Source organism: Budorcas taxicolor, chromosome 2 (assembly GCF_023091745.1).
Source record: "Budorcas taxicolor isolate Tak-1 chromosome 2, Takin1.1, whole genome shotgun sequence".
NCBI classification, from domain to species: domain Eukaryota; kingdom Metazoa; phylum Chordata; class Mammalia; order Artiodactyla; family Bovidae; genus Budorcas; species Budorcas taxicolor.
This window is the reverse complement of record NC_068911.1, coordinates 161,904,692-161,923,210: the sequence shown is the minus strand read 5'-3', so window position 1 is coordinate 161,923,210 and position 18,519 is coordinate 161,904,692. Positions and strand designations below refer to the sequence as shown.

Sequence of the window (18,519 nt, the reverse complement as noted above, 5' to 3'; positions counted from 1 at the left end):
TTTAAAACAAAATCACTTTTTCACGGCAGCATCTGCGACCAAGGATGGTTTCAAAGCTTAAGTCGGAAAACATCCCTGGCAACTGAGTGGTTCTGTTTTAGCTTCCTGAGAGGTTTAACATGCATATTTGGATTTTCTAGATTTTCGTAATGAAGTGCCTCTTTCTCTGCTTTGGGATTTTTATAAAAAAAGAATTAGGAGGCTGGGGAGGTCTATTATTTGCCGCAGGAAATTTCTAGGTGTGGGAAGTGTGCTGGATGAGTTATTGGAAAAGTAAAAATATCATCTCCAAACAGAGAGCACATGACCAAGCATCTGAGATGTATTTCCATGTAGGGCTGACATTCCAACACCTCATCAGAAAGGAGCTATTGGTAGATCCAGAGCAGGTAGCAGGGGCTGGGGAAGTAGCTGAGAAAGTCTTTGTGGTTGTCAGGCAGGAGTGGGAGGTTCTGTGGTCATGGGTGGAGACGGAGACCAGACTTTCAGAAGCATCTCTGTGGCTCTGCTGGCTCTTAGGGCATCGAGGGTCTGCCTGGGTGGGTGGCATCAACCAGCATCTGTGTGGTTTGGAAGAAGCTATCTGGAGCCCTGGAAAAGAGTCCTGGATAGGCACTGACACTGTGTGACTCTCCTCTGGGTGACTCTGTGAATCTCGTGTTCCCCAGAGCCTGGGAGAGGTGTGTTTGTCTCCCTTGGAGAATCCTGGGAGGGTCTGGTGAACTGAGTGTTCTAATATATGGAAATCACATGACCCTGATGCTGGGAAAGATTGAAGGCACGAGGAGAAGGGGCAGCAGAGGATGAGATGATTGGATGGCATCACTGACTTGATGGAAATGAATTTGAGCAAACTCTGGGAGATGGAGAAGGAAAGAGGAACCTGGTGTGCTGCAGTCCATGGGGTCACAGAGAGTGGGACACCACTTAGCGATTGAACAACAACAATGCATGAGGATGGGCAGATCCTTCCAGACATGGGTGTTAGTTTGGACGGTGCCCGAGCAGCTCAGGGGCCAGGCTGTACACCTACAGTGCAATATGCTCTCGAGGCCCTTCTCCTGCCAGCCCTCGCTGCTTCATGGGACTCGCTTCTCAGGAGCTTTGGGCCCCCACAAACATCTCCTGGTCCTTCCCCTCTTTCTGTTGCTTCTGTTCTCAAGCATCTCCTACCACTTCTCCTCCCACCCTCTTCATCAGTGTCCAGACTCCACTTAGCTTCCCCATCCTGTTCAGCTCTCCCAACCTCCAGTCCCCGAAGGTTGCCCTTCTCCCACGGTGTTTCCCTGGTGAGAGCAGGAGCCAGGTAAGCGCTCCAGCCTTCAAGCCACCTGGAAGCCACTCACTGGCTGTGTGACTTGAATGGTCACCTAAACTCTCTGAGCCTCGATTGTTTCATCCAAGTGATGGGAATGTTCATGCCTGTCTCAGCCAGTTGTCAAGGGCATCGGAGGAGCTGGGTTTTCTTAGGAAAGGGAGTTATTTCACGGAGGCCACCGCCACCCTCCACTCCCTGGAGCTCAGGGTGACCCTTGGCTTATGTTTGGGTTCACAGAGCTTCCTGAGGGACCTGGCAGATCTCAGAATGGGTGCAGGATGGGGGACTTTGGGCCACTTTCCTCCTCCAGGTTACAGGCACCTCAGACCTCTGCCCTTCGTGTCATCTCTCACTTGGTGCGCCCATCTTTCCCTCTTACTCCAGACACCTCCCCAGACCCACCCGCCCCTCCCGCAAGACACTCTAATCTCCCTTTCTTCACCCATCAGTCCCGTTTTATTTTCTTTCCCTGTTCCGCTCAGCATCTGACCGAGGAGCGCCCTTTCAGATGCTGAGTGAAACATGTTGGGAAGAAAATACCTTTCAGGTGTGTTCTCTGTCGTTGACCATCTCCTCCAACCAGAACGGAGCTCGGGAGTCTTCTATTTTGCGCCACTTTATTCTCAGAATCTAGCATAGGGGTTGGAGCCTAACAGATGCTCAGTTAACTCCAGGGGGAGGTATGAATGGGATTCTGTGGGTACAGTGCCAGTCAAGACCCAGGTCGGTTCAGAGATCCCTGCTAACCGACCAAAGCCTGGGACCCCCAGTGGGGGCGACGTGAGTTCTGGCTTCAGAAAGCCCCCTTCTTCAGGCTCTTCAGTCTCCCGGATCCTATCCCACCCGGGGCTTCCTCGAGGGTCGGGGGGCGGGGGCAGGCTGTGGGTTCTGGCCTGCCCACACCCTCCGCGCCGGGATGCGGGGTCCCCCGCGGCAGGGTGTGCGGGCCCCCCGGGCGGGCGCCGGCCCCGGGCATGCTCAGAGCGCGCAGGTCCGGGCGGCGGCGGCGGCGGCGGGGGAGGAGGGAGCGGCCGCCGCCGCCGTGCGCTCGCGGGCCCGGGCGGAGCTGCGCAGTCCTCTCGCAGCTGCGCCAGGACAGCCGGCGCGCGGCCGTGCCCACAAGTTGCCGGCCGCCGAGCGCCGCGCCGCCTCCTCGCGCTCGCAGACCCAAGAGCTCACCCCGCGGCGGTCGCCGGCTCCGGGACGCACCTCCCGCGGACGCCCACCCCAGATGTGAAGCGGGACCGCAGCCCCTGCCGCCCCCAACCCTGCCGGCGCCCATCGACAGAGTCTTGCCAGCGTCTCCAGTGCCCAACCCCGCGGCTGGAAGATGTGGCAGCCGGCCACGGAGCGCCTGCAGGTAAGGGGCCGCGGGGGGCTGGGGGCCAGCGTGGAGGAGGAGGTGCTCGGAGCCGAGGAGCAGAGTGCCGCTTGAAGGGTTTGCCTGAAGCGGTCATGAAAGACACAAAGATTAGAACCTGATACTGTCGGTTTCACTCAGCCGCCAGATACCCGGTCGGGGAGCTGGGGTGATGAAATTGAAGAAGGCTTAGCTCTGGGCATCACAACTTTTGCCTTGGGGGTTAGTGCGCCTGGAGATTTATATAAGATTGGACTTTCTGACCAGCAATTTTAGATTGCTTTCCACTGACACAGTTTACTGGTCTGGGGTTAGGATTTTTGCATCCAGATTATTATTATTGTTGTTGTTATTTTTTGTCTCCGGGAAAGACAGAACAAATGATTTGTGAAAGCGTTTGTTTGCCAATATAATTTGGAAATCCTCAAGCTTGGTTTGGCTTGGTCATGGTATACTACTTATTCTATTTTATTTTTTCTTATTTGTTGGCCCTCTCGCCTCATCTCCCCTGAACCCAAGCTCCCCCAGATATTTGAAAATCAAAAGTGAAGTTCAGCCAGGAATAGTTATGCCCTGGGGTCATCTCTTTAAAAGTTTTTTTCACTGCTGTCTGCTGAAATGCCAAACTGCCTTTAATTTGGATTCAGGAGCCAGGGAATTGGGAAGGGGGGGTGGTCAAAGTGAGAAAGTGGGGCGTTGTTTCAGAGAGGGGCTCATTCAGTGACACTCGGAACCCCCAAATCACCCCGACTGTAAAGTCTGTTGAGTGCTTTCCCTGGAAAATATTCTGCGGAGGAAGGGCAGCTACCCTGCCAGATAAAATCTACTGAATCCTGCAGTTAAACTTTTGGCAGGCTCAGAGCCACATTGTTTCGTAGTAAACTTTGAAGAAGTGTTTAAGTGGTAAAATACAGCACGGTTGGATTCCTAATGTATCTGAAGTCTTGGGACAGGGAGGCCAGGAGCCCTGGCTGGCTTCGGAGGTTTTCAATGAAAATTCAAAGGGCTAGACTGTCTCTGAGATGCTAGGAGAAGTTAACTAACCTTTGCCTGTGGGTTCTCATGCTGAGGATTAACCTGCAGAGGGCATTGCTTTGAGCAGAAAATAGATGCCCCAGACCCTTTCCGAGCCTCCCTGGGCCCGTCATTTTGGGGAGGGGATTCATAGTAAGAGCTTGAGACCCCAGGCCATTCCCCAAGGGTCCCAAACCCACTGATCAAGGAAACAGATCTTTTGCCTTGAAGATGGGGAGGTGGTTGACTGGCCTCCTAACTCCGAGAGTCAACATCGGGCTCTGAGCCATTGGCCAGAGGTGATGTAAGTGTATTTCGGGACTGGCATCAGCTGCCAGTTGTACATGTGCGTTTTTCCTTTCGTTCAGGGCAGTGAATTTATGCTAAAGGAAGGAGTGACTGAGAGGAGGTGGAGGGTTTTCCCATCAGAGTGAGGAGTGGAACTCTTGAAGAGATGAGGCTAGAATTCCTGCCGGTGGCTTTTATGGCCTGGGGAATCCGTGCCTCTGCGGAGTTTGTGGATTTTTGCCCCTTGAAGTTATTTCTGTTGGCGTGTTTCATGTAGGAACTCCTGTGTGCTCCGCAGCACGTGACCCTTGGCGGGGGCTAGCTCTGGCTTGCGTTCTGCATGGCAGTTCCTTGCTAGAAAGGGCCTTCTGGCTCTTCTGTGAAATGTACACACGTGCATTTGGCGTGAGCCTGGTTTATTAGCAGTGTGCATTTGCAATGCATTCTTGTTTTCCTCTTCAAGTGTCAGATTGAAAGAGCGGGGGGAGGGGGCGGTTCCACATTTGAAAGCTCAGGTTAAACATGGCTTGTCACTAAGATCAGGTCACCCCTGGAAGGTACTTATCAACACAGGGCTTAACTTCCTGCTCCCCAAATTTAAATGATTCTCCAGGCCTGGTCCTCTTTTTAAAAGTATGTCTCAAACCTTGAGATAATAAAAGTGGAGAAAAACCTTCCTATTCATAGCTTCTTCCCAATAGCAGCTCTGCTGTTCTTTAGAACAGAATTTGGATGTTTTTGCTTTTGGGTAGGGAGTTGTTGCGGGTGAGGTGGTGAGTGAGTTGTTGGTAATAATATTTTATTTACATTCTTTGTGGTTATCTTTGTCATGGGCTCTGTTTGCTGTCTGGGATTCCCCCCCCCCCACCTTTTTTTTTATTTCGTCCTTCAAGGCACCATCATATAGGAACACTGGTTTCTGATTCTTCAGTGAATGGGATGTTTTCCATGACCAGATGTTGTGGCCGTGGTGATGGTGAGGGAGAGCGCGTTCAGTGGGGAAATGATGATGAATCCCAGTTGTTAATGGAGTCGAAACCCCACCCTCCTTACACAAATCTCACATAACCTCATGAATTTTTCCCTCATTAATTCTTAATGCAAACATTCTAATTTAGATGAGCTTGAGTGAAGAAACTGCTTCAAGGAGGTGCTCCCAGGGCTTCCTATCAGGACTAAGGAGTCAATTTCTTGTACCGACACCTGGTGACGGAAGAGGTGAGGGAAAAGGACATCTCAATGAATTGACTTGATTAGTCCCTGTGGGTTGATGCCCGTTCAACGGGTTTGTGGTCCAGAGAGTGTGGCTGGACTTTAAGCTAGAGGGTCACCCTCCAACTAATTCGAGTCCAGTAACCAGCTCTCTTGCTCAGGAAATCGCATCCCTAATCGGAGTGGATTACCGTTATCAAATCCTGCTCCTTTGCCAAACAAAATAATGCTGCTACTTTCTGATTTGAGGCTTCGCTGTTTGACCCAAATCCAGGACAGGCAAAGGGACCTGTTGCTTCGAGCAGGGCTGAGCTGGGGAATTTCTCATTCAGTCACACAGTTCATCTGCTCCTCTGAATGTTAAAACTTCTGTTAACATCCCACTGGAGCCCTCGCTGGGAGATTCTGCCATTAAAATTATAATAGGATCAAAGGCGATGTGAAGATTTAAATCACCACCTCAACTTTTAGAAATGAATAAATATGCATTCTTCCCTTTTTATACCTTCTCCTTTGCACAGCAGACTTTTTTTTTTTTTTTTAAGAGGGACTCGGGAGAATTATGAATTTTTAAAGAAGCTGATTTGAAACAGGCTCTTCTCAAAAAGTGAAAGGGGACTTTCCAGTAGAAAAAGGCTAAGTATTGGTTTTTTAAAAACAGAGATGACTTTGGGCTTCAATATATTACAGTTTGCTGAGGTTGCCTGATTATCTTCATTGTTGGGCCAGGCAGATGCATGACCAGTGAGAGACTCACTGTCCACGCAGGAGTGTGGACTCAGCCATAAGGAGTGTGTCTTTCCTCAGAACATCTGACTTCTGTGCACTACCAGACACACTTTTGGGAACCCTGGAAAGGTGGAGAGCAGGAGAAAGATGACTGGAGACTGAGTTTGGAATGAAGGAGACCAGGGCATCCTTGCCTGTGGTGTGGTTATTACAAGGACAGAGTGGGATGTGGTAGTAGAAAGGCACAGAACTAGAAAAAGTTCTAGCAGATTCTAATTGTGGAGTCTGTGTGTGACCATCTTCTTATGAGGCAGTCTATAAAGGTTCCAATAGTTTTCCTGTTTTGGCTGATCTTAAACTGTCTTCATGGCAGATTTCCTCGTAGCTCAGTCGATAAAGAATCTGCCTGCAAGGCAGGAGACCCAGGTTCGATTCCTGGGTCGGGGAGATCCCCTGAAGTAGGAAATGCCAACCCACTCCAGTATTTTTGCCTGGAGAAGCCCATGGACAGAGGAGCCTGGTGGGCTGCAATCCATGGGGTTGCAAGAGTCGGACACGACTTAGCGACTAACCCACCATGGCAGATCCAGAAAATACAGAGCTTTCATTGATAAAGTTGGCTGTTGTTTCCCTCTCACCAATTTGTTCATTTATTTATTTTCATTCACATTTTTATCAGTGCCTGTCACTTAGAACCTCCAAAAGTGTGAAATGAGGAAGGGTAGGAAGGAAACCAGATTCTGAAGAAGCTTTCCTTTGACTTCTTGCTCAACTTTTGGCCAATAGAAAGGTTGGCGTTTGGGCCTAAATACCACTTGGCAATTATAGGAGGTCAGAGTGCTTTTCTTGTAGGATCTTCCTGCCCTTTCTGTGCCTTGTCATATCGGGCTGATCTTGCCTTGGTGATCTTGCCTCAACTTATTTCTCTGTGGTTATCATTTCCACTTTTCCCCGGAGAAAGTAGACAGGAGACCCTTCTAAAGGATTAGCTGGAGCCCATTAGACTAGGCCCATCAGGCAGAGAGAAAACCTTGGTAAATCTGACCTTTTTCCAGGCAGAGCAAATTGACGGGGAAGCCAGAGCGAGGCGGGTCATGACAATAGGCACTTTTATGGCGCACGTGCTGGGTGTGTGGCACAGCGTTAAAGAGTTTTATTTGAATTATCTAGCTCATTTGCTTCCCATAACTGCTTTTAGCCCCATTTTATAGATAAAGACACTGAAAGCCAGAGAGTTCAAATGATCTGGCCAGAGTCCGGAGGCCAGGCGTGAACTGAGCTGGAATTTGAACCAGGAGGTTTGGCTCTAGATCTTCTTAAGCAGTTATTATTATTATTTGGAAGGCTAAGGTGGAGTATGATGCTTACTTGTGTGGGTGCTCTTGTTATTAATCAGTAGAATGAGTGGTGGTCTTGTTTGCTGAGAGAGGCCACTTTCATATTTCTTGTTGAATTGGTGTGGTTGCCTGTGTTGACCAAAAGTTACCCCATTTTTGGTGGCCCACATCTCTGGTAGGGAATAAGCTGCTGTGTCGTCCTCAAGCTGTAATTCCCAAGTGCCATTTAAGAGTCTCTTGAGCCGGAGCACATGGCATTTATCCAAACTAGAGACCTAGAAAGCTGGCAATAAAGCCTGATCACGTCTGCAGTCATTCTCCACTGAAGCCAAAAACGTGGAGAAGGGAGGGGGGAGGTCGGAGAGTTCAAGAGCAATTGCTTAGAAATAAGCAATAGCTGCTCTTACAGACTCACAGGTTTCTCACTAAATCGATCCTACGTTTTGCTATTCTTTTCAACCCTCATAGTTGAGTAAGCGCAGAGCATCTGGCCTTATCCTTCCTAAAGAAAACTTGGCCTTCTCATTAATTTGAGGTCTTGCAGAAGTAAAATGTTATCTTACAGCATTAGGTCTTTCTCAGAGTTTTGACAAACTTGAGACCTTGAAAGTTGGTGATAAAGCCTGATCACGTCTGTAGTTCTTCCCCGTTTAGACCAGAACTGCGGGGAAGGGAGGGAGGAGGTGGAGAGTTCAAGAGCAAAATCTCTACCAAGTGACTTGCAAAATGCTTGCCTTGGAAAATTGATTAAAAAAACCTCTCTGCCCTTTGGTTACCTATTGCCTAATGGGCTGTTTGATGTTGACTGTCCTGGGTTATCTTGGAGCATTAGGCAACAATTTGCACTTTGTTTGATGTTCCAGATTGTCCCTCTCCTCCCTCTTCCCTTGCACTGACTCCATTCCATAAAATGAATTCATCCTGTAGATCGGATCCTGAAACAGCTGACTCTGGCCAGCCCCACGGCTACTGGCGGCGATCAGGCTCCCTTGCGCAGGGATGGCTATCTGACTCCTCGAATAGCAGCAGTTTAGGGACTCGTTAGTGGTCAGCAAATAAAACCAATTCAGAAGCACTCAATAGCTGTAGTGTGCTTCTGCTCAGCTGCAACCCCCTCCCTGCCCCGGGGCACAAATCTAAACGGAGGCTTTATATAAGTAGAGCAAGAAGAAATAGTTGAGATGTTTGTCCCAAGACCTCCTTAGAGACTAGTGGAATCCATTACCATCATTTTATGTTAACTTAAAAAAAAAGAAAAAATAGTTGTGATCCCAGTTTAACTGCTCTCCAGTGATGAAGCATCCGTGCATTCACCAGGTCCAAACCCTTAGGCCAAGAACTGGAAGAGGATGCTGTTAAGGATAAAGCAGACTTGCTGTGTGCATTTGGCCTGTTTCAGTGCCGCCGAAGTCACAGTGAGCTCTCTCAGTCCATCCTGCTGCTACTCTTCCACGTCTAGCAGCCTCAGTCTCCTCCTTCTCCCCTCATTTGTTGTAACTGAGGTCTTAATTTGATAAGGGAGGTTCTAGTAGTGAAAAAATTACCACCTCCAGCTTTTTGAAGCCTGTCTGTCAGTTAGGTTTTTTATTACTTGTATCCAACTGACATGGCTACTTAGGGACCAAGATGCAGATTAACCCCTGGTCTCTGGGTCTTACTCATCGTGATGGGTTGAGTCGCTTCCCTTCCCATCAAGATATGTTGAAATCCTAACCCTGGGACCTGTGAGTGTAGCCTTATTTGGAAATTGGGATTGTGCAGATGTAACTGAGTAAAGGTGAGGTCATACTGGGTTAGGGTGAGCCCTAAACTCGATGTCTTTATAAGGAGAGATTTGAAGGCACAGAGGAGACTCGACAAAGAGGGCCAAGTGAAGATGGAGGCAGAGGATGGAGTTGTGCTACTGCAAGCCAGTGATCAAACCCGTCCATCCTAAAGGAAATCCACCCTGAATATTCATTGAAAAGACTGATGCTGGAGCCACAGTTCCAATACTTTGGCCACCTAATGTGAAGGGCTGACTCATTGGAAAAGACCCTGATACTGGGAAAGATTGAGGAGGGAAAGGGGTGACAAAGGATGAGATGGTCGGACCGCATCACCGACTCAGTGGATAGGAGTTTGAGCAAGCTCTGGGAGATGGTGAAAGACAGGGAATCCTGGCGTCCTGCAGTCCCTGCAGTCACAAAGAGTTGGACACAGCTTAGCGGCTGAACAACAGCAACAACAAGCCAAGGAAAGCCAAGGATGGCTGACAACCACCAGAGGCCATAAGAGTCCAGCAAAGATTCCTTCTTAGAGCCTTTGGAGGGAAGGTGGCCCTACCAACCTCTTGGTTTTCGATTTCCAGCCTCCAGAACTGCCAGAGAGGACATTTTTGTGGTTTTAAGCCATCCAATCTGTGGTGACCTGTTACAGCAGCCCTAGGTGTCTAATGTGCCAGTATACTCGTGAAACCTGCTGCCTTTTTAGGTATTTGTTTAGGGCTTCCCTGGCGGCTCAGTGGTAAAGAATCCATCTGCCAATGCAGGAGACGAAGTTTTGATCCCTGGTTCGGGGAGCTCCCCTGGAGGAGGAAATGGTAACTCACTCCGGTATTCTTGCTTGGAAAATCTCGTGGACAGAGGAGCCTGGCAGGCTATGGTCCATGGAGTTGCAAAGAATCAGACACGACTCAGTGAGTAAAGCAGCAACGAGAAGGAAGCTAACACGCTAGTACACCCATGACATGAAACCTGCTGTCTTTTTATTTGTGTATTTTCGGCTGCACTGGACCTTCGTTGCTGCAGTTGGGCTTTCTAGTTGTGGAGAGCAGCGGGCTACTCTCCAGTCGTGATCCTCGGGTTTCTTATTGTGGTGGCTTCTCTTGTTACAGAGAGTAGTCTCTGGGCATTGGGCGTTCAGTAGTTGCAGTTCCTGGGCTCTAGAGTGCCGGCTTATGTGGCCCATGGGCTTAGTTGCTCTGTGGTTTGTGGGATCTTCCTCTACTAGGGATCGAACTCCCGCGTCCCCTGCATTGGCAGGCAGATTCCTATCCACTGTGCCACCAGGGAAGTCCAAACCTGCGGCCTTTGTCTGTGTCTGTCTCTGTACTTCCTGAGGCTGAGATGTGCCTGACTTTCATATCCTGGGACGAAATCACTGTGTCTGTATACCATTTTCTTTTTGTGCAGAGTTTGAATTTGTTTGTGGTGGATTTGGAAAATAATGAACACAGGCATTAGAGGAACAGTTAAATGCCCACTCTTCTCTTCCCACTTTTTCTCTTCTACTTATGGTCAACATCCTGGGAGAATGAAGCAAATGCCAAGAAGACCATGTGCCTTGAGGGAGGGCCTCTTGGCAATAACTGCTTCAAGAGATAGTTCACTCTGGTACTTAAGATCATGGGCTAGGATGTGGAAGACAGTCCCTTCAGGGTAGATCTCGGTGACAACTTTTCAGACAGGTGGAACCAAGGGAGGCCCAGGGCTTTATTCTCAAAATAATCCATGTTGTTCGTCTGGGCGACGTCCCTGGTTGGATAGCCAGCCTCTGGGATTTGCCTCTTCCCAACTAGGATAATATGGGCTTCCCACGTGGCTCAGAGGTGAAGAATCCGCCTGTCTCTGAAGGAGATGCAAGAGACCTGGGTTCGATCCCTGGGTCGGCCAATCCCCAGGAGAAGGGAATGGCAACCCACTTCAGTATCCTTACCCGGAGAATCCCATGTACAGAGGAGCCTAGTGGTCTGTATAGTCCATGAGGTTGCAAAGAGTCAGACACAAGTGAGGGACTATCATCCTTGACTTCCTGTGCCACCTCTTCTTTTTCATCCAGTAGCCACGATGGCTGCTGCCTGTGTGCGCAGGGAGGGAGAGGTGCCAGGAGAAAGGGGCTCTTTCATCGTTACCCTTTCTTCATGGCACATCCATCCTAATCCTTTTGTGACAAGCCCTTCCTCCTGGTCTCTCTGTAATTGTGGGTCTGAGGATGAACACACAGATTCTGTAGGCTCTTCTGCCCACTGCATGCTTTGATGTGTTTACACCAGGAACCGGCTTCCCTCCGGTGTATGCAGCATCCTGGTGTTCAAGTCACCTATGATGCAGGGCAGCAGACACTGCCGTTCACCTTCTGTGTCTTCTGAGGATGCTCCCTGGGCACGGGACTGGGGGTGTAGGACCATGGTAAGCATGAGGGACTGTGGGGGTTTTTTTTTCGCTTGGGCTTAACTTCTTGGTACCTTGTGTGTGTGTATTTGCTCGGTCGTGTCTGACTCTTTGTGACCTCATGGACTGTAGCCCATTAGGCTCCTCTGTCCATGGAATTTACCAGGCAAGAATGCTGGAGTGGGCCGCCAGTTCCTTTCTCCTGGATATCTTCCCGACCCAAGGACTGAACCTGGGTCCCTGGTAGCTCAGTTGGTAAAGAATCCTCCTGCAATGCAGGAGACCCCAGTTCACTTCCTGGGTTGGGAAGATCCGCTGGAGAAGGGATAGGCTACCCACTCCAGTATTCTTGGGCTTCCCTTGTGGCTCAGCTGGTAAAGAATCCACCTGCAGTGCGGGAGACCTGGGTTCAGTCCTTGGGTTGGGAAGATCTCCTGGAGAGGGAAAGGCTACCCACTCCAGTATTCTGGCCTGGAGAATTCCATGGACTGTATAGTCCATGGGGTCACAAAGAGACATGACTGAGTGACCTTCACTTTCATTGCCACCTTATAGGCAGATTCTGTCTGAGCCACCAGGGAAGCTCCCTGCCCAGGGACCCAACCTGCAACCCTTGCACTGAAAGATGAAGTCTTAACCACTGGACCGCCAGGGAAGTCTCTTGGTCCCTTAGTTATTAGTTTCTCAGGGCTGCTGTAACAAAGTACCACAAGCCGGGCAGCTTATGCAGCAGAAATGTACTGTCTCACAGTTCTAGGGGATGGATGTCTCAAATCAGAGTGTGGGAAGCGTTGATTTCTTCTGAGGGCTATGAGGAAGAATCTTTTCCATGCCTCCTTCCCAGCTTTTGGCCATCATTCCCATTTCTTGGCTTGTGGCCGCATCTCTCCAGGCTTTGCATTGCATTCTCTCTGTGTGTTTGTCTCCATGTCCAAATTTTCTTTTTTAATAAAGACACTGATCACATTGGATTGGGGGCCCACCCTAATCCAGTATGATCTCATTCTAGCTTAACTATTTATATCTGTACTGATGCTATTGCCAAATAAGATCACATTCTGAACTACTCAGTGATAGAACTTCTACCTATGGAGGGACACAATTTGTGGAATTTATTTTTGGAGTCCTCTTTATGAACTGACATATTTCTCCCTACTTGAACCAACCACCAAAAAAAAAAAAGAGGTTTTATTCCCAAGCAGTGGTACATATGTGTGATAGAGTGGAATCCACATCTTCTACGGGTCAAAGTCATGACTACTATTTTAGACTTGATTTGATTAAAAATTGCAAACTAATATCTACTTAGGGTAACGAGCTAACACACCATAGAAGAGCGTGAAGTGTAATCTTGTTCCTTTGTGCTCGGTTATGTCTGATTCTTTGCCACTCCATGGACCATAGCCCACCAGACTCCTCTGTCTATGGAACTCTCCAGGCAGGTATACTGGAGTCAGTTGCCATTTCCTTCTTCAGGGGATCTTCTGGACCCAGGGATCAAACCTGGGTCTCTTGGGTCTCCAGCGTTAGAAATGGATTCTGTACCACTGTGCCAGCTGGGAATTCTACCCATGAAGCAGACTCATGTGATCTGTCTGGTAGTTATTTTCCCAAAATTTTCTTAGGTTTTATCAGTTCAGTTCAGTCACTCAGTCGTGTCCGACTCTTTGTGACCCCATGAATCACAGCACGCCAGGCCTCTCTGTCCATCACCAACTGGAGTTCACTCAAACTCATGTCCATCGAGTCAGTGATGCCATCCAGCCATCTCATCCTCGGTCGTCCCCTTCTCCTCCTGCCCCCAATCCCTCCCAGCATCAGAGTCTTTCCCAATGAGTCAGCTCTTCACATGAGGTGGCCAAAATATTGGAGTTTCAGCTTTAGCATCAGTCCTTCCAAAGAACACCCAGGACTGATCTCCTTTAGAATGGACTGGTTGAATCTCCTTGCAGTCCAAGGGACTCTCAAGAGTCTTCTCCAACACCACAGTTCAAAAGCATCAATTCTTCAGTGCTCAGCTTTCTTCACAGTCCAACTTTCATATCCATACATGATCACTGGAAAAACCATAGCCTTGACTAGATGGACCTTAGTTGGAAAAGTAATGTCTCTGCTTTTGAATATGCTGTCTAGGTTGGTTATAACTTTCCTTCCAAGGAGTAAGCGTCTTTTAATTTCACTGCACTCACCATCTGCAGTGATTTTGGAGCCCCCCAAAATAAAGTCTGACACTGTTTCCCCATCTATTTTCCATGAATTGATTGGACCATATGCCATGATCTTCGTTTTCTGAATGTTGAGCTTTAAGCCAACTTTTTCACTCTCCTCTTTCACTTTCATCAATAGGCTTTTTAGTTCCTCTTCACTTTCTGCCATAAGGGTGGTGTCATCTGCATATCTGAGGTTATTGATTTTTCTCCTGGCAATCTTGATTCCAGATTGTGCTTCTTCCAGCTCAGCCTTTCTCATGATGTACTCTGCATATAAGTTAAATAAGCAGGGTGACAATATACAGCCTTGATGTACTCCTTTTCCTATTTGGAACCAGTCTGTTCCACGTCCATGTCCAGTTCTAACTGTTGCTTCCTGACCTGCATATAGGTTTCTTAAGAGGCAGGTCAGGTGGTCTGGTATTCCCATCTCTCTCAGAATTTTCCACAGTTTATTGTGATCCACACAGTCAAAGGCTTTGGCATAGTCAATAAAGCAGAAATAGATGTTTTTCTGGAACTCTCTTGCTTTTCCCATGATCCAGCAGATGTTGGCAATTTAATCTCTGGTTCCTCTGCCTTTTCTAAAACCAGCTTGAACATCCGGAAGTTCACGGTTCACGTATTGCTGAAGCCTGGCTTGGAGAATTTTGAGCATTACTTTACTAGCGTGTGAGATGAGTGCAATTGTGCAGTAGTTTGAGCATTCTTTGGCATTGCCTTTCTTTGGTATTGGAATGAAAACTGACCTTTTCTAGTCCTGTGGTCATGCTGAGTTTTCCCAACACATGCAAATATATTTTGGGTTGGCCAAAAAGGCCATTCAGGTTTTTCTGTAAGAGGGTAGATGTTACTCAAACGGACTTTGTGGCCAACCAATATTTAGTTTTTTTCCGCATGTGTTTGAATAATATAGTCATTGTACATATAAAACTCTGTAATTGTGTCACTTTACAGAATATTTCTTGGGTATTTCTTTTGGTTAGTCTTTTGGTAGCTCCAACCCATTCCTTTTCCTCCTTGCATAGAATTTTGTGATGGAGCTGGACTAGAATTTATTCAGTCCTTCCTATATCAGGGAATAATTGGGTGGTACCCATGTTGTTTTTTCTCCCATAAATAATATTGTTATAAGGATCTGCGTGCTATCCTTGTGCTTATATTTCTTTAGACAGAATTGCTAAGTCTAGAATTGCTGAATCAAAGAGGCTGTGTGTTTTAAATCTTAGCAACTGTCAAGGAGGGCCTTTTATGAGAGTTCTGCTTTTTGATCAGAAGTTAATGTGATTTTAAAAAAAGTACAAAGAAATAGTTTTCTAGAGCAAGAATAGTCTTTTCAACAAATTATGTGAAACAATCTGTATGCAAAATAGCAAAATCATCAGCAGCAACAAATCCAAAACTTCAATCCATACCTCAACAGATTGTATACAGAAATTCACCTGAAGTGAATCATAGACCCACCTGTACCGTAAAACCATAAAACTTCTAGATAGAAATGGCAGAAAATCTTTGTGACTTTGTATACATCTGTGTAGACAGTACTACAATCAAGATAATGACCAGATCCATCACACCCAAAGTTTCTTTGGGATGGGCAAAGATTTCCTAGAATAATAACAAAAACCCATTCAGTTAAAAGTTGGGTAAATTGAACTTCATCAAAATTGAAGACTTCTTTCTTTAAAAGATGTTTGTAAGAGAATGAAAAGATAAGGTGCAAACTGGGAGAAAACACTTGTAAATCATATATTTAAAATAAAGGCCATGTATCCAGGATATATAAAGAACTCTCAAAACTCAATACTGTAATAAGATAAACAACCCAATTAAAGAAAATGAGCAAATGATTTGAACAAAAAAGTTATATGGATAGGAAATCAACACATGAAAAGACACAACACATGAAAAGTCATTAGGAAAATGCAAATTAAAAGCACAGTGAGGTAACACTGTACAACTATAGAATAGCTAAAATTAAAAAAGCTTCAACCAAACTAAATGTTGGTGAGGGTATGGAAGAATTGGACCTCTCATGCTTTGCTGGTGGGGGTATAGCATGATTGAAAGCAGAATTATAGCTGCCTGAGCCTGGGATGGGAGGAGGGGATTAGAAAAAGGCTGGAAAAAGCTTTTAAAGGTGATGAATGTGCTCAGTGTCTTGATTACAGTGATGGTTTCATGGGCTTATACATATGTCAAAACTTAGGAACTTGTATAGTTTATTACATGTCATTTACACCTACCCAAAGCTGTTAACGTCAATGTGAAATTTTCATTGTATGCCAGGCACAGTTCTAGGTGTTGGGAACTAAATAATATATAGTTTCTGCTCTCACCTCTGCAAATTGTCTGTAGTTTTTGTTTGCTTTTAACTGGATATTAACATTCTAGCCCATAACGTTACTAATGAACTCTGTAATTTTCTTAGAGTTCTGTCCTCTCCTTTTGAAACATTTCTTCCTTGAGTTCTTGAAATGACATTTTCTATCAGTCTCAATTTGCCCAAGGATCTGAGAGAAACCAGTAGTTGAGCAAGAGAAGAAATCCAAACTGGAAGGTAAAACGTTTAAGGTGATGCCTTGCTGAATCTTCCTCATTCTGGATGGCCCTTTAGCCTCCATCCCACCAGAGATGTATTTCTTACTTCTTTCTAGCATGTTGGTTCTCCAGCTGACTTTTCCAGCTGCCCCTGTCTTATGGGCCCTTTTTAGCACTGTAGCTTGGCACCTGGCTCCTGATCTAGGGGCCAGTAGACTCAGGAGATTTTACTATTAAAAGGGTGAATTTCTGGGATGATGGGTCCTGCTGCTGGCTGGGCCACCTTCTTGCCATTCTTCCTCTCCTGATAGAAAACACAGGGAGAATACATCCTGCAAAACTGTTAGTGTTCTTGACTCTAGTTGGTGGATGTCATATGCCTAGCAAATATAGGGCCTGGATTTCTTATTGGATAATTCATTTTTCTCAAAATGGCAACTAAAAAAATTTAGATAAGATGCAGAAACTTTACCAAAGGCCACTGAACTTTAGTTTTTTTTTTTTTTTTAAAAAAGATCTTGAGAAACATTCAGGAAAATAACTTTAGGAAACATTTTTCCCTTCAGGGAAGAAAATTTGAGCGATTTGACTTAATCTCCTAAAGTAAAGGGCAAAGAATATAAGACTTTGTTTAATAAATGTATAATAAGATCATGTGGCCTTTTGTCCAATCTGAGGTCCTGTTGAAGTGATGGGGGTGGGGGGGTTGCTATTTATAATTAACAGGAACAGCAGGCATGAACTGTGAGTCAGGCTCCTGGCAAACCAGGATGGGTGGTCACTCCTGAGTGTGACAGGTAAAATGCCAGATTTCTTCTGTTCCTGTGATCACTTTGGGATGAAGGAAAGAAATGAACTGGGTTGGTGAGGGATGGCAGGTGGGTAAGAAAACCAGGCAGAGGGGAGATGGGGAATTGAGGGGAAAAGGATCTGCAGACACAAAACAAGGAGGAAAGGGAAGGGAGAGGGTCACACAGGCAGGGAGCCTCATGTCCCTGGCACATGTGTGTCCACCGCCAAGTTTAGCTGTCTGTCCTGTGTTTGGTGCAGCTGTTGGCTTTGATACATTGTTCCTTTTAGCAGAGGCATCCGATGCTCACACTGGCTCAGGGATGCCAAATATTTTGGTGGATTATCTGGCTTCCTTGGAAAAGCAATGCTTTGCAGATAAAGAGCCCGGAAGCTTTGTGGTAGGGAAGAAGCTAGATCCAAAGCCACAAGGGTGGGAAGTTAGGGAGAAATGGGAGGGCGTGAGAGAGTAAGGTTGTCCCTTGGTACATGTGAGGGTGTTTGTTCCAGGACCTCCTGCAGGTACCAAAATCCATGGATGCTCAAGGCCCTTATATAAGTTGGCACAGTATAACAGGCCCTGTGTGTCTGGGGATGCTGAACCAAAAGATACAGATGGCGACTGTACTTCTTTAGGCTGTGGGTCAGTCTTCCTCTAACACCTGCTGCTGCTGCTAAGTCGCTTCAGTTGTGTCTGACTCTGTGCGACCCCATAGATGGCAGCCCACCAGGCTCCCCCATCCCTGGGATTCTCCAGGCAAGAACACTGGAGTGGGTTGCCATTTCCTTCTCCAATGCATAAAAGTGAAAAGTGAAAGGGAAGTCCCTCTAACACCTACAAGCTATTAAATAGTGGAAAGACTATAGATAGGGATTTTGGGCTTCCCTTGTAACTCAGCTGGTAAAGAATCTACCTGCAATGAGGGAGACCTGGATTTGATCCCCTGGAGAATAGAAAGGCTACCCACTCCAGTATTCTGGCCTGGAGAATTCCATGGACTGTATAGTCCATGGGGTTGCAAAGAGTCAGACACAACTGAATGACTTTCACTATAGGGTTTTTAATCACAGACCCATGGATACAAATCTTGGCTGCTTCATTTATTAGGGATTACCTCACAGCTTCTGATCTATACTTTTTTCAGCTTGAAAATGGGATAACAACATTCAGCTCCTGACTGTCACCTGAGATGTAGAATACATGGTATCTGGCATGTAACTGGGAGTTGGTGAATACTAATTTCTTTCCCTGCTTCCAATCCAAGGGGGTACTGTGAATAGCAGTGTAGCATTTTGGAACTGGGCAGGTAAGTTTGGTGCTTCCCAAAGTGTGTCCCATTAAAAGATGCTTACTCCTTGGAAGGAAAGTTATGACCAACCTAGACAGAATATTAAAAAGCAGAGACATTACTTTGTCAACAAAGGTCCATCTGGTCAAGGCTATGGTTTTTCCAGTGGTCATGTATGGATGTGAGAGTTGGACTATAAAGAAAGCTGAGCACAGAAGAATTGATGCTTTTGAACTGTGGTGTTGGAGAAGACTCTTGAGAGTCCCTTGGACTGCAAGGAG

The 18,519-nt window shown here is 46.8% G+C and overlaps 1 protein-coding gene across 1 annotated transcript in view; it reads left to right on the top strand.

Moving 5' to 3' along the window:
• Positions 1 to 2,409: 2,409 nt before the first annotated feature.
• PID1 (phosphotyrosine interaction domain containing 1) overlaps positions 2,410 to 18,519 on the top strand; it is a 272,685-nt gene continuing 256,575 nt past the window's right edge. Inside the window, exon 1 of the mRNA XM_052661605.1 lies at positions 2,410 to 2,678. Within this exon, the coding sequence (XP_052517565.1) occupies positions 2,649 to 2,678 (30 nt within the window). The 5' untranslated portion in view covers positions 2,410 to 2,648. The remainder of the gene's footprint in view (positions 2,679 to 18,519) is intronic.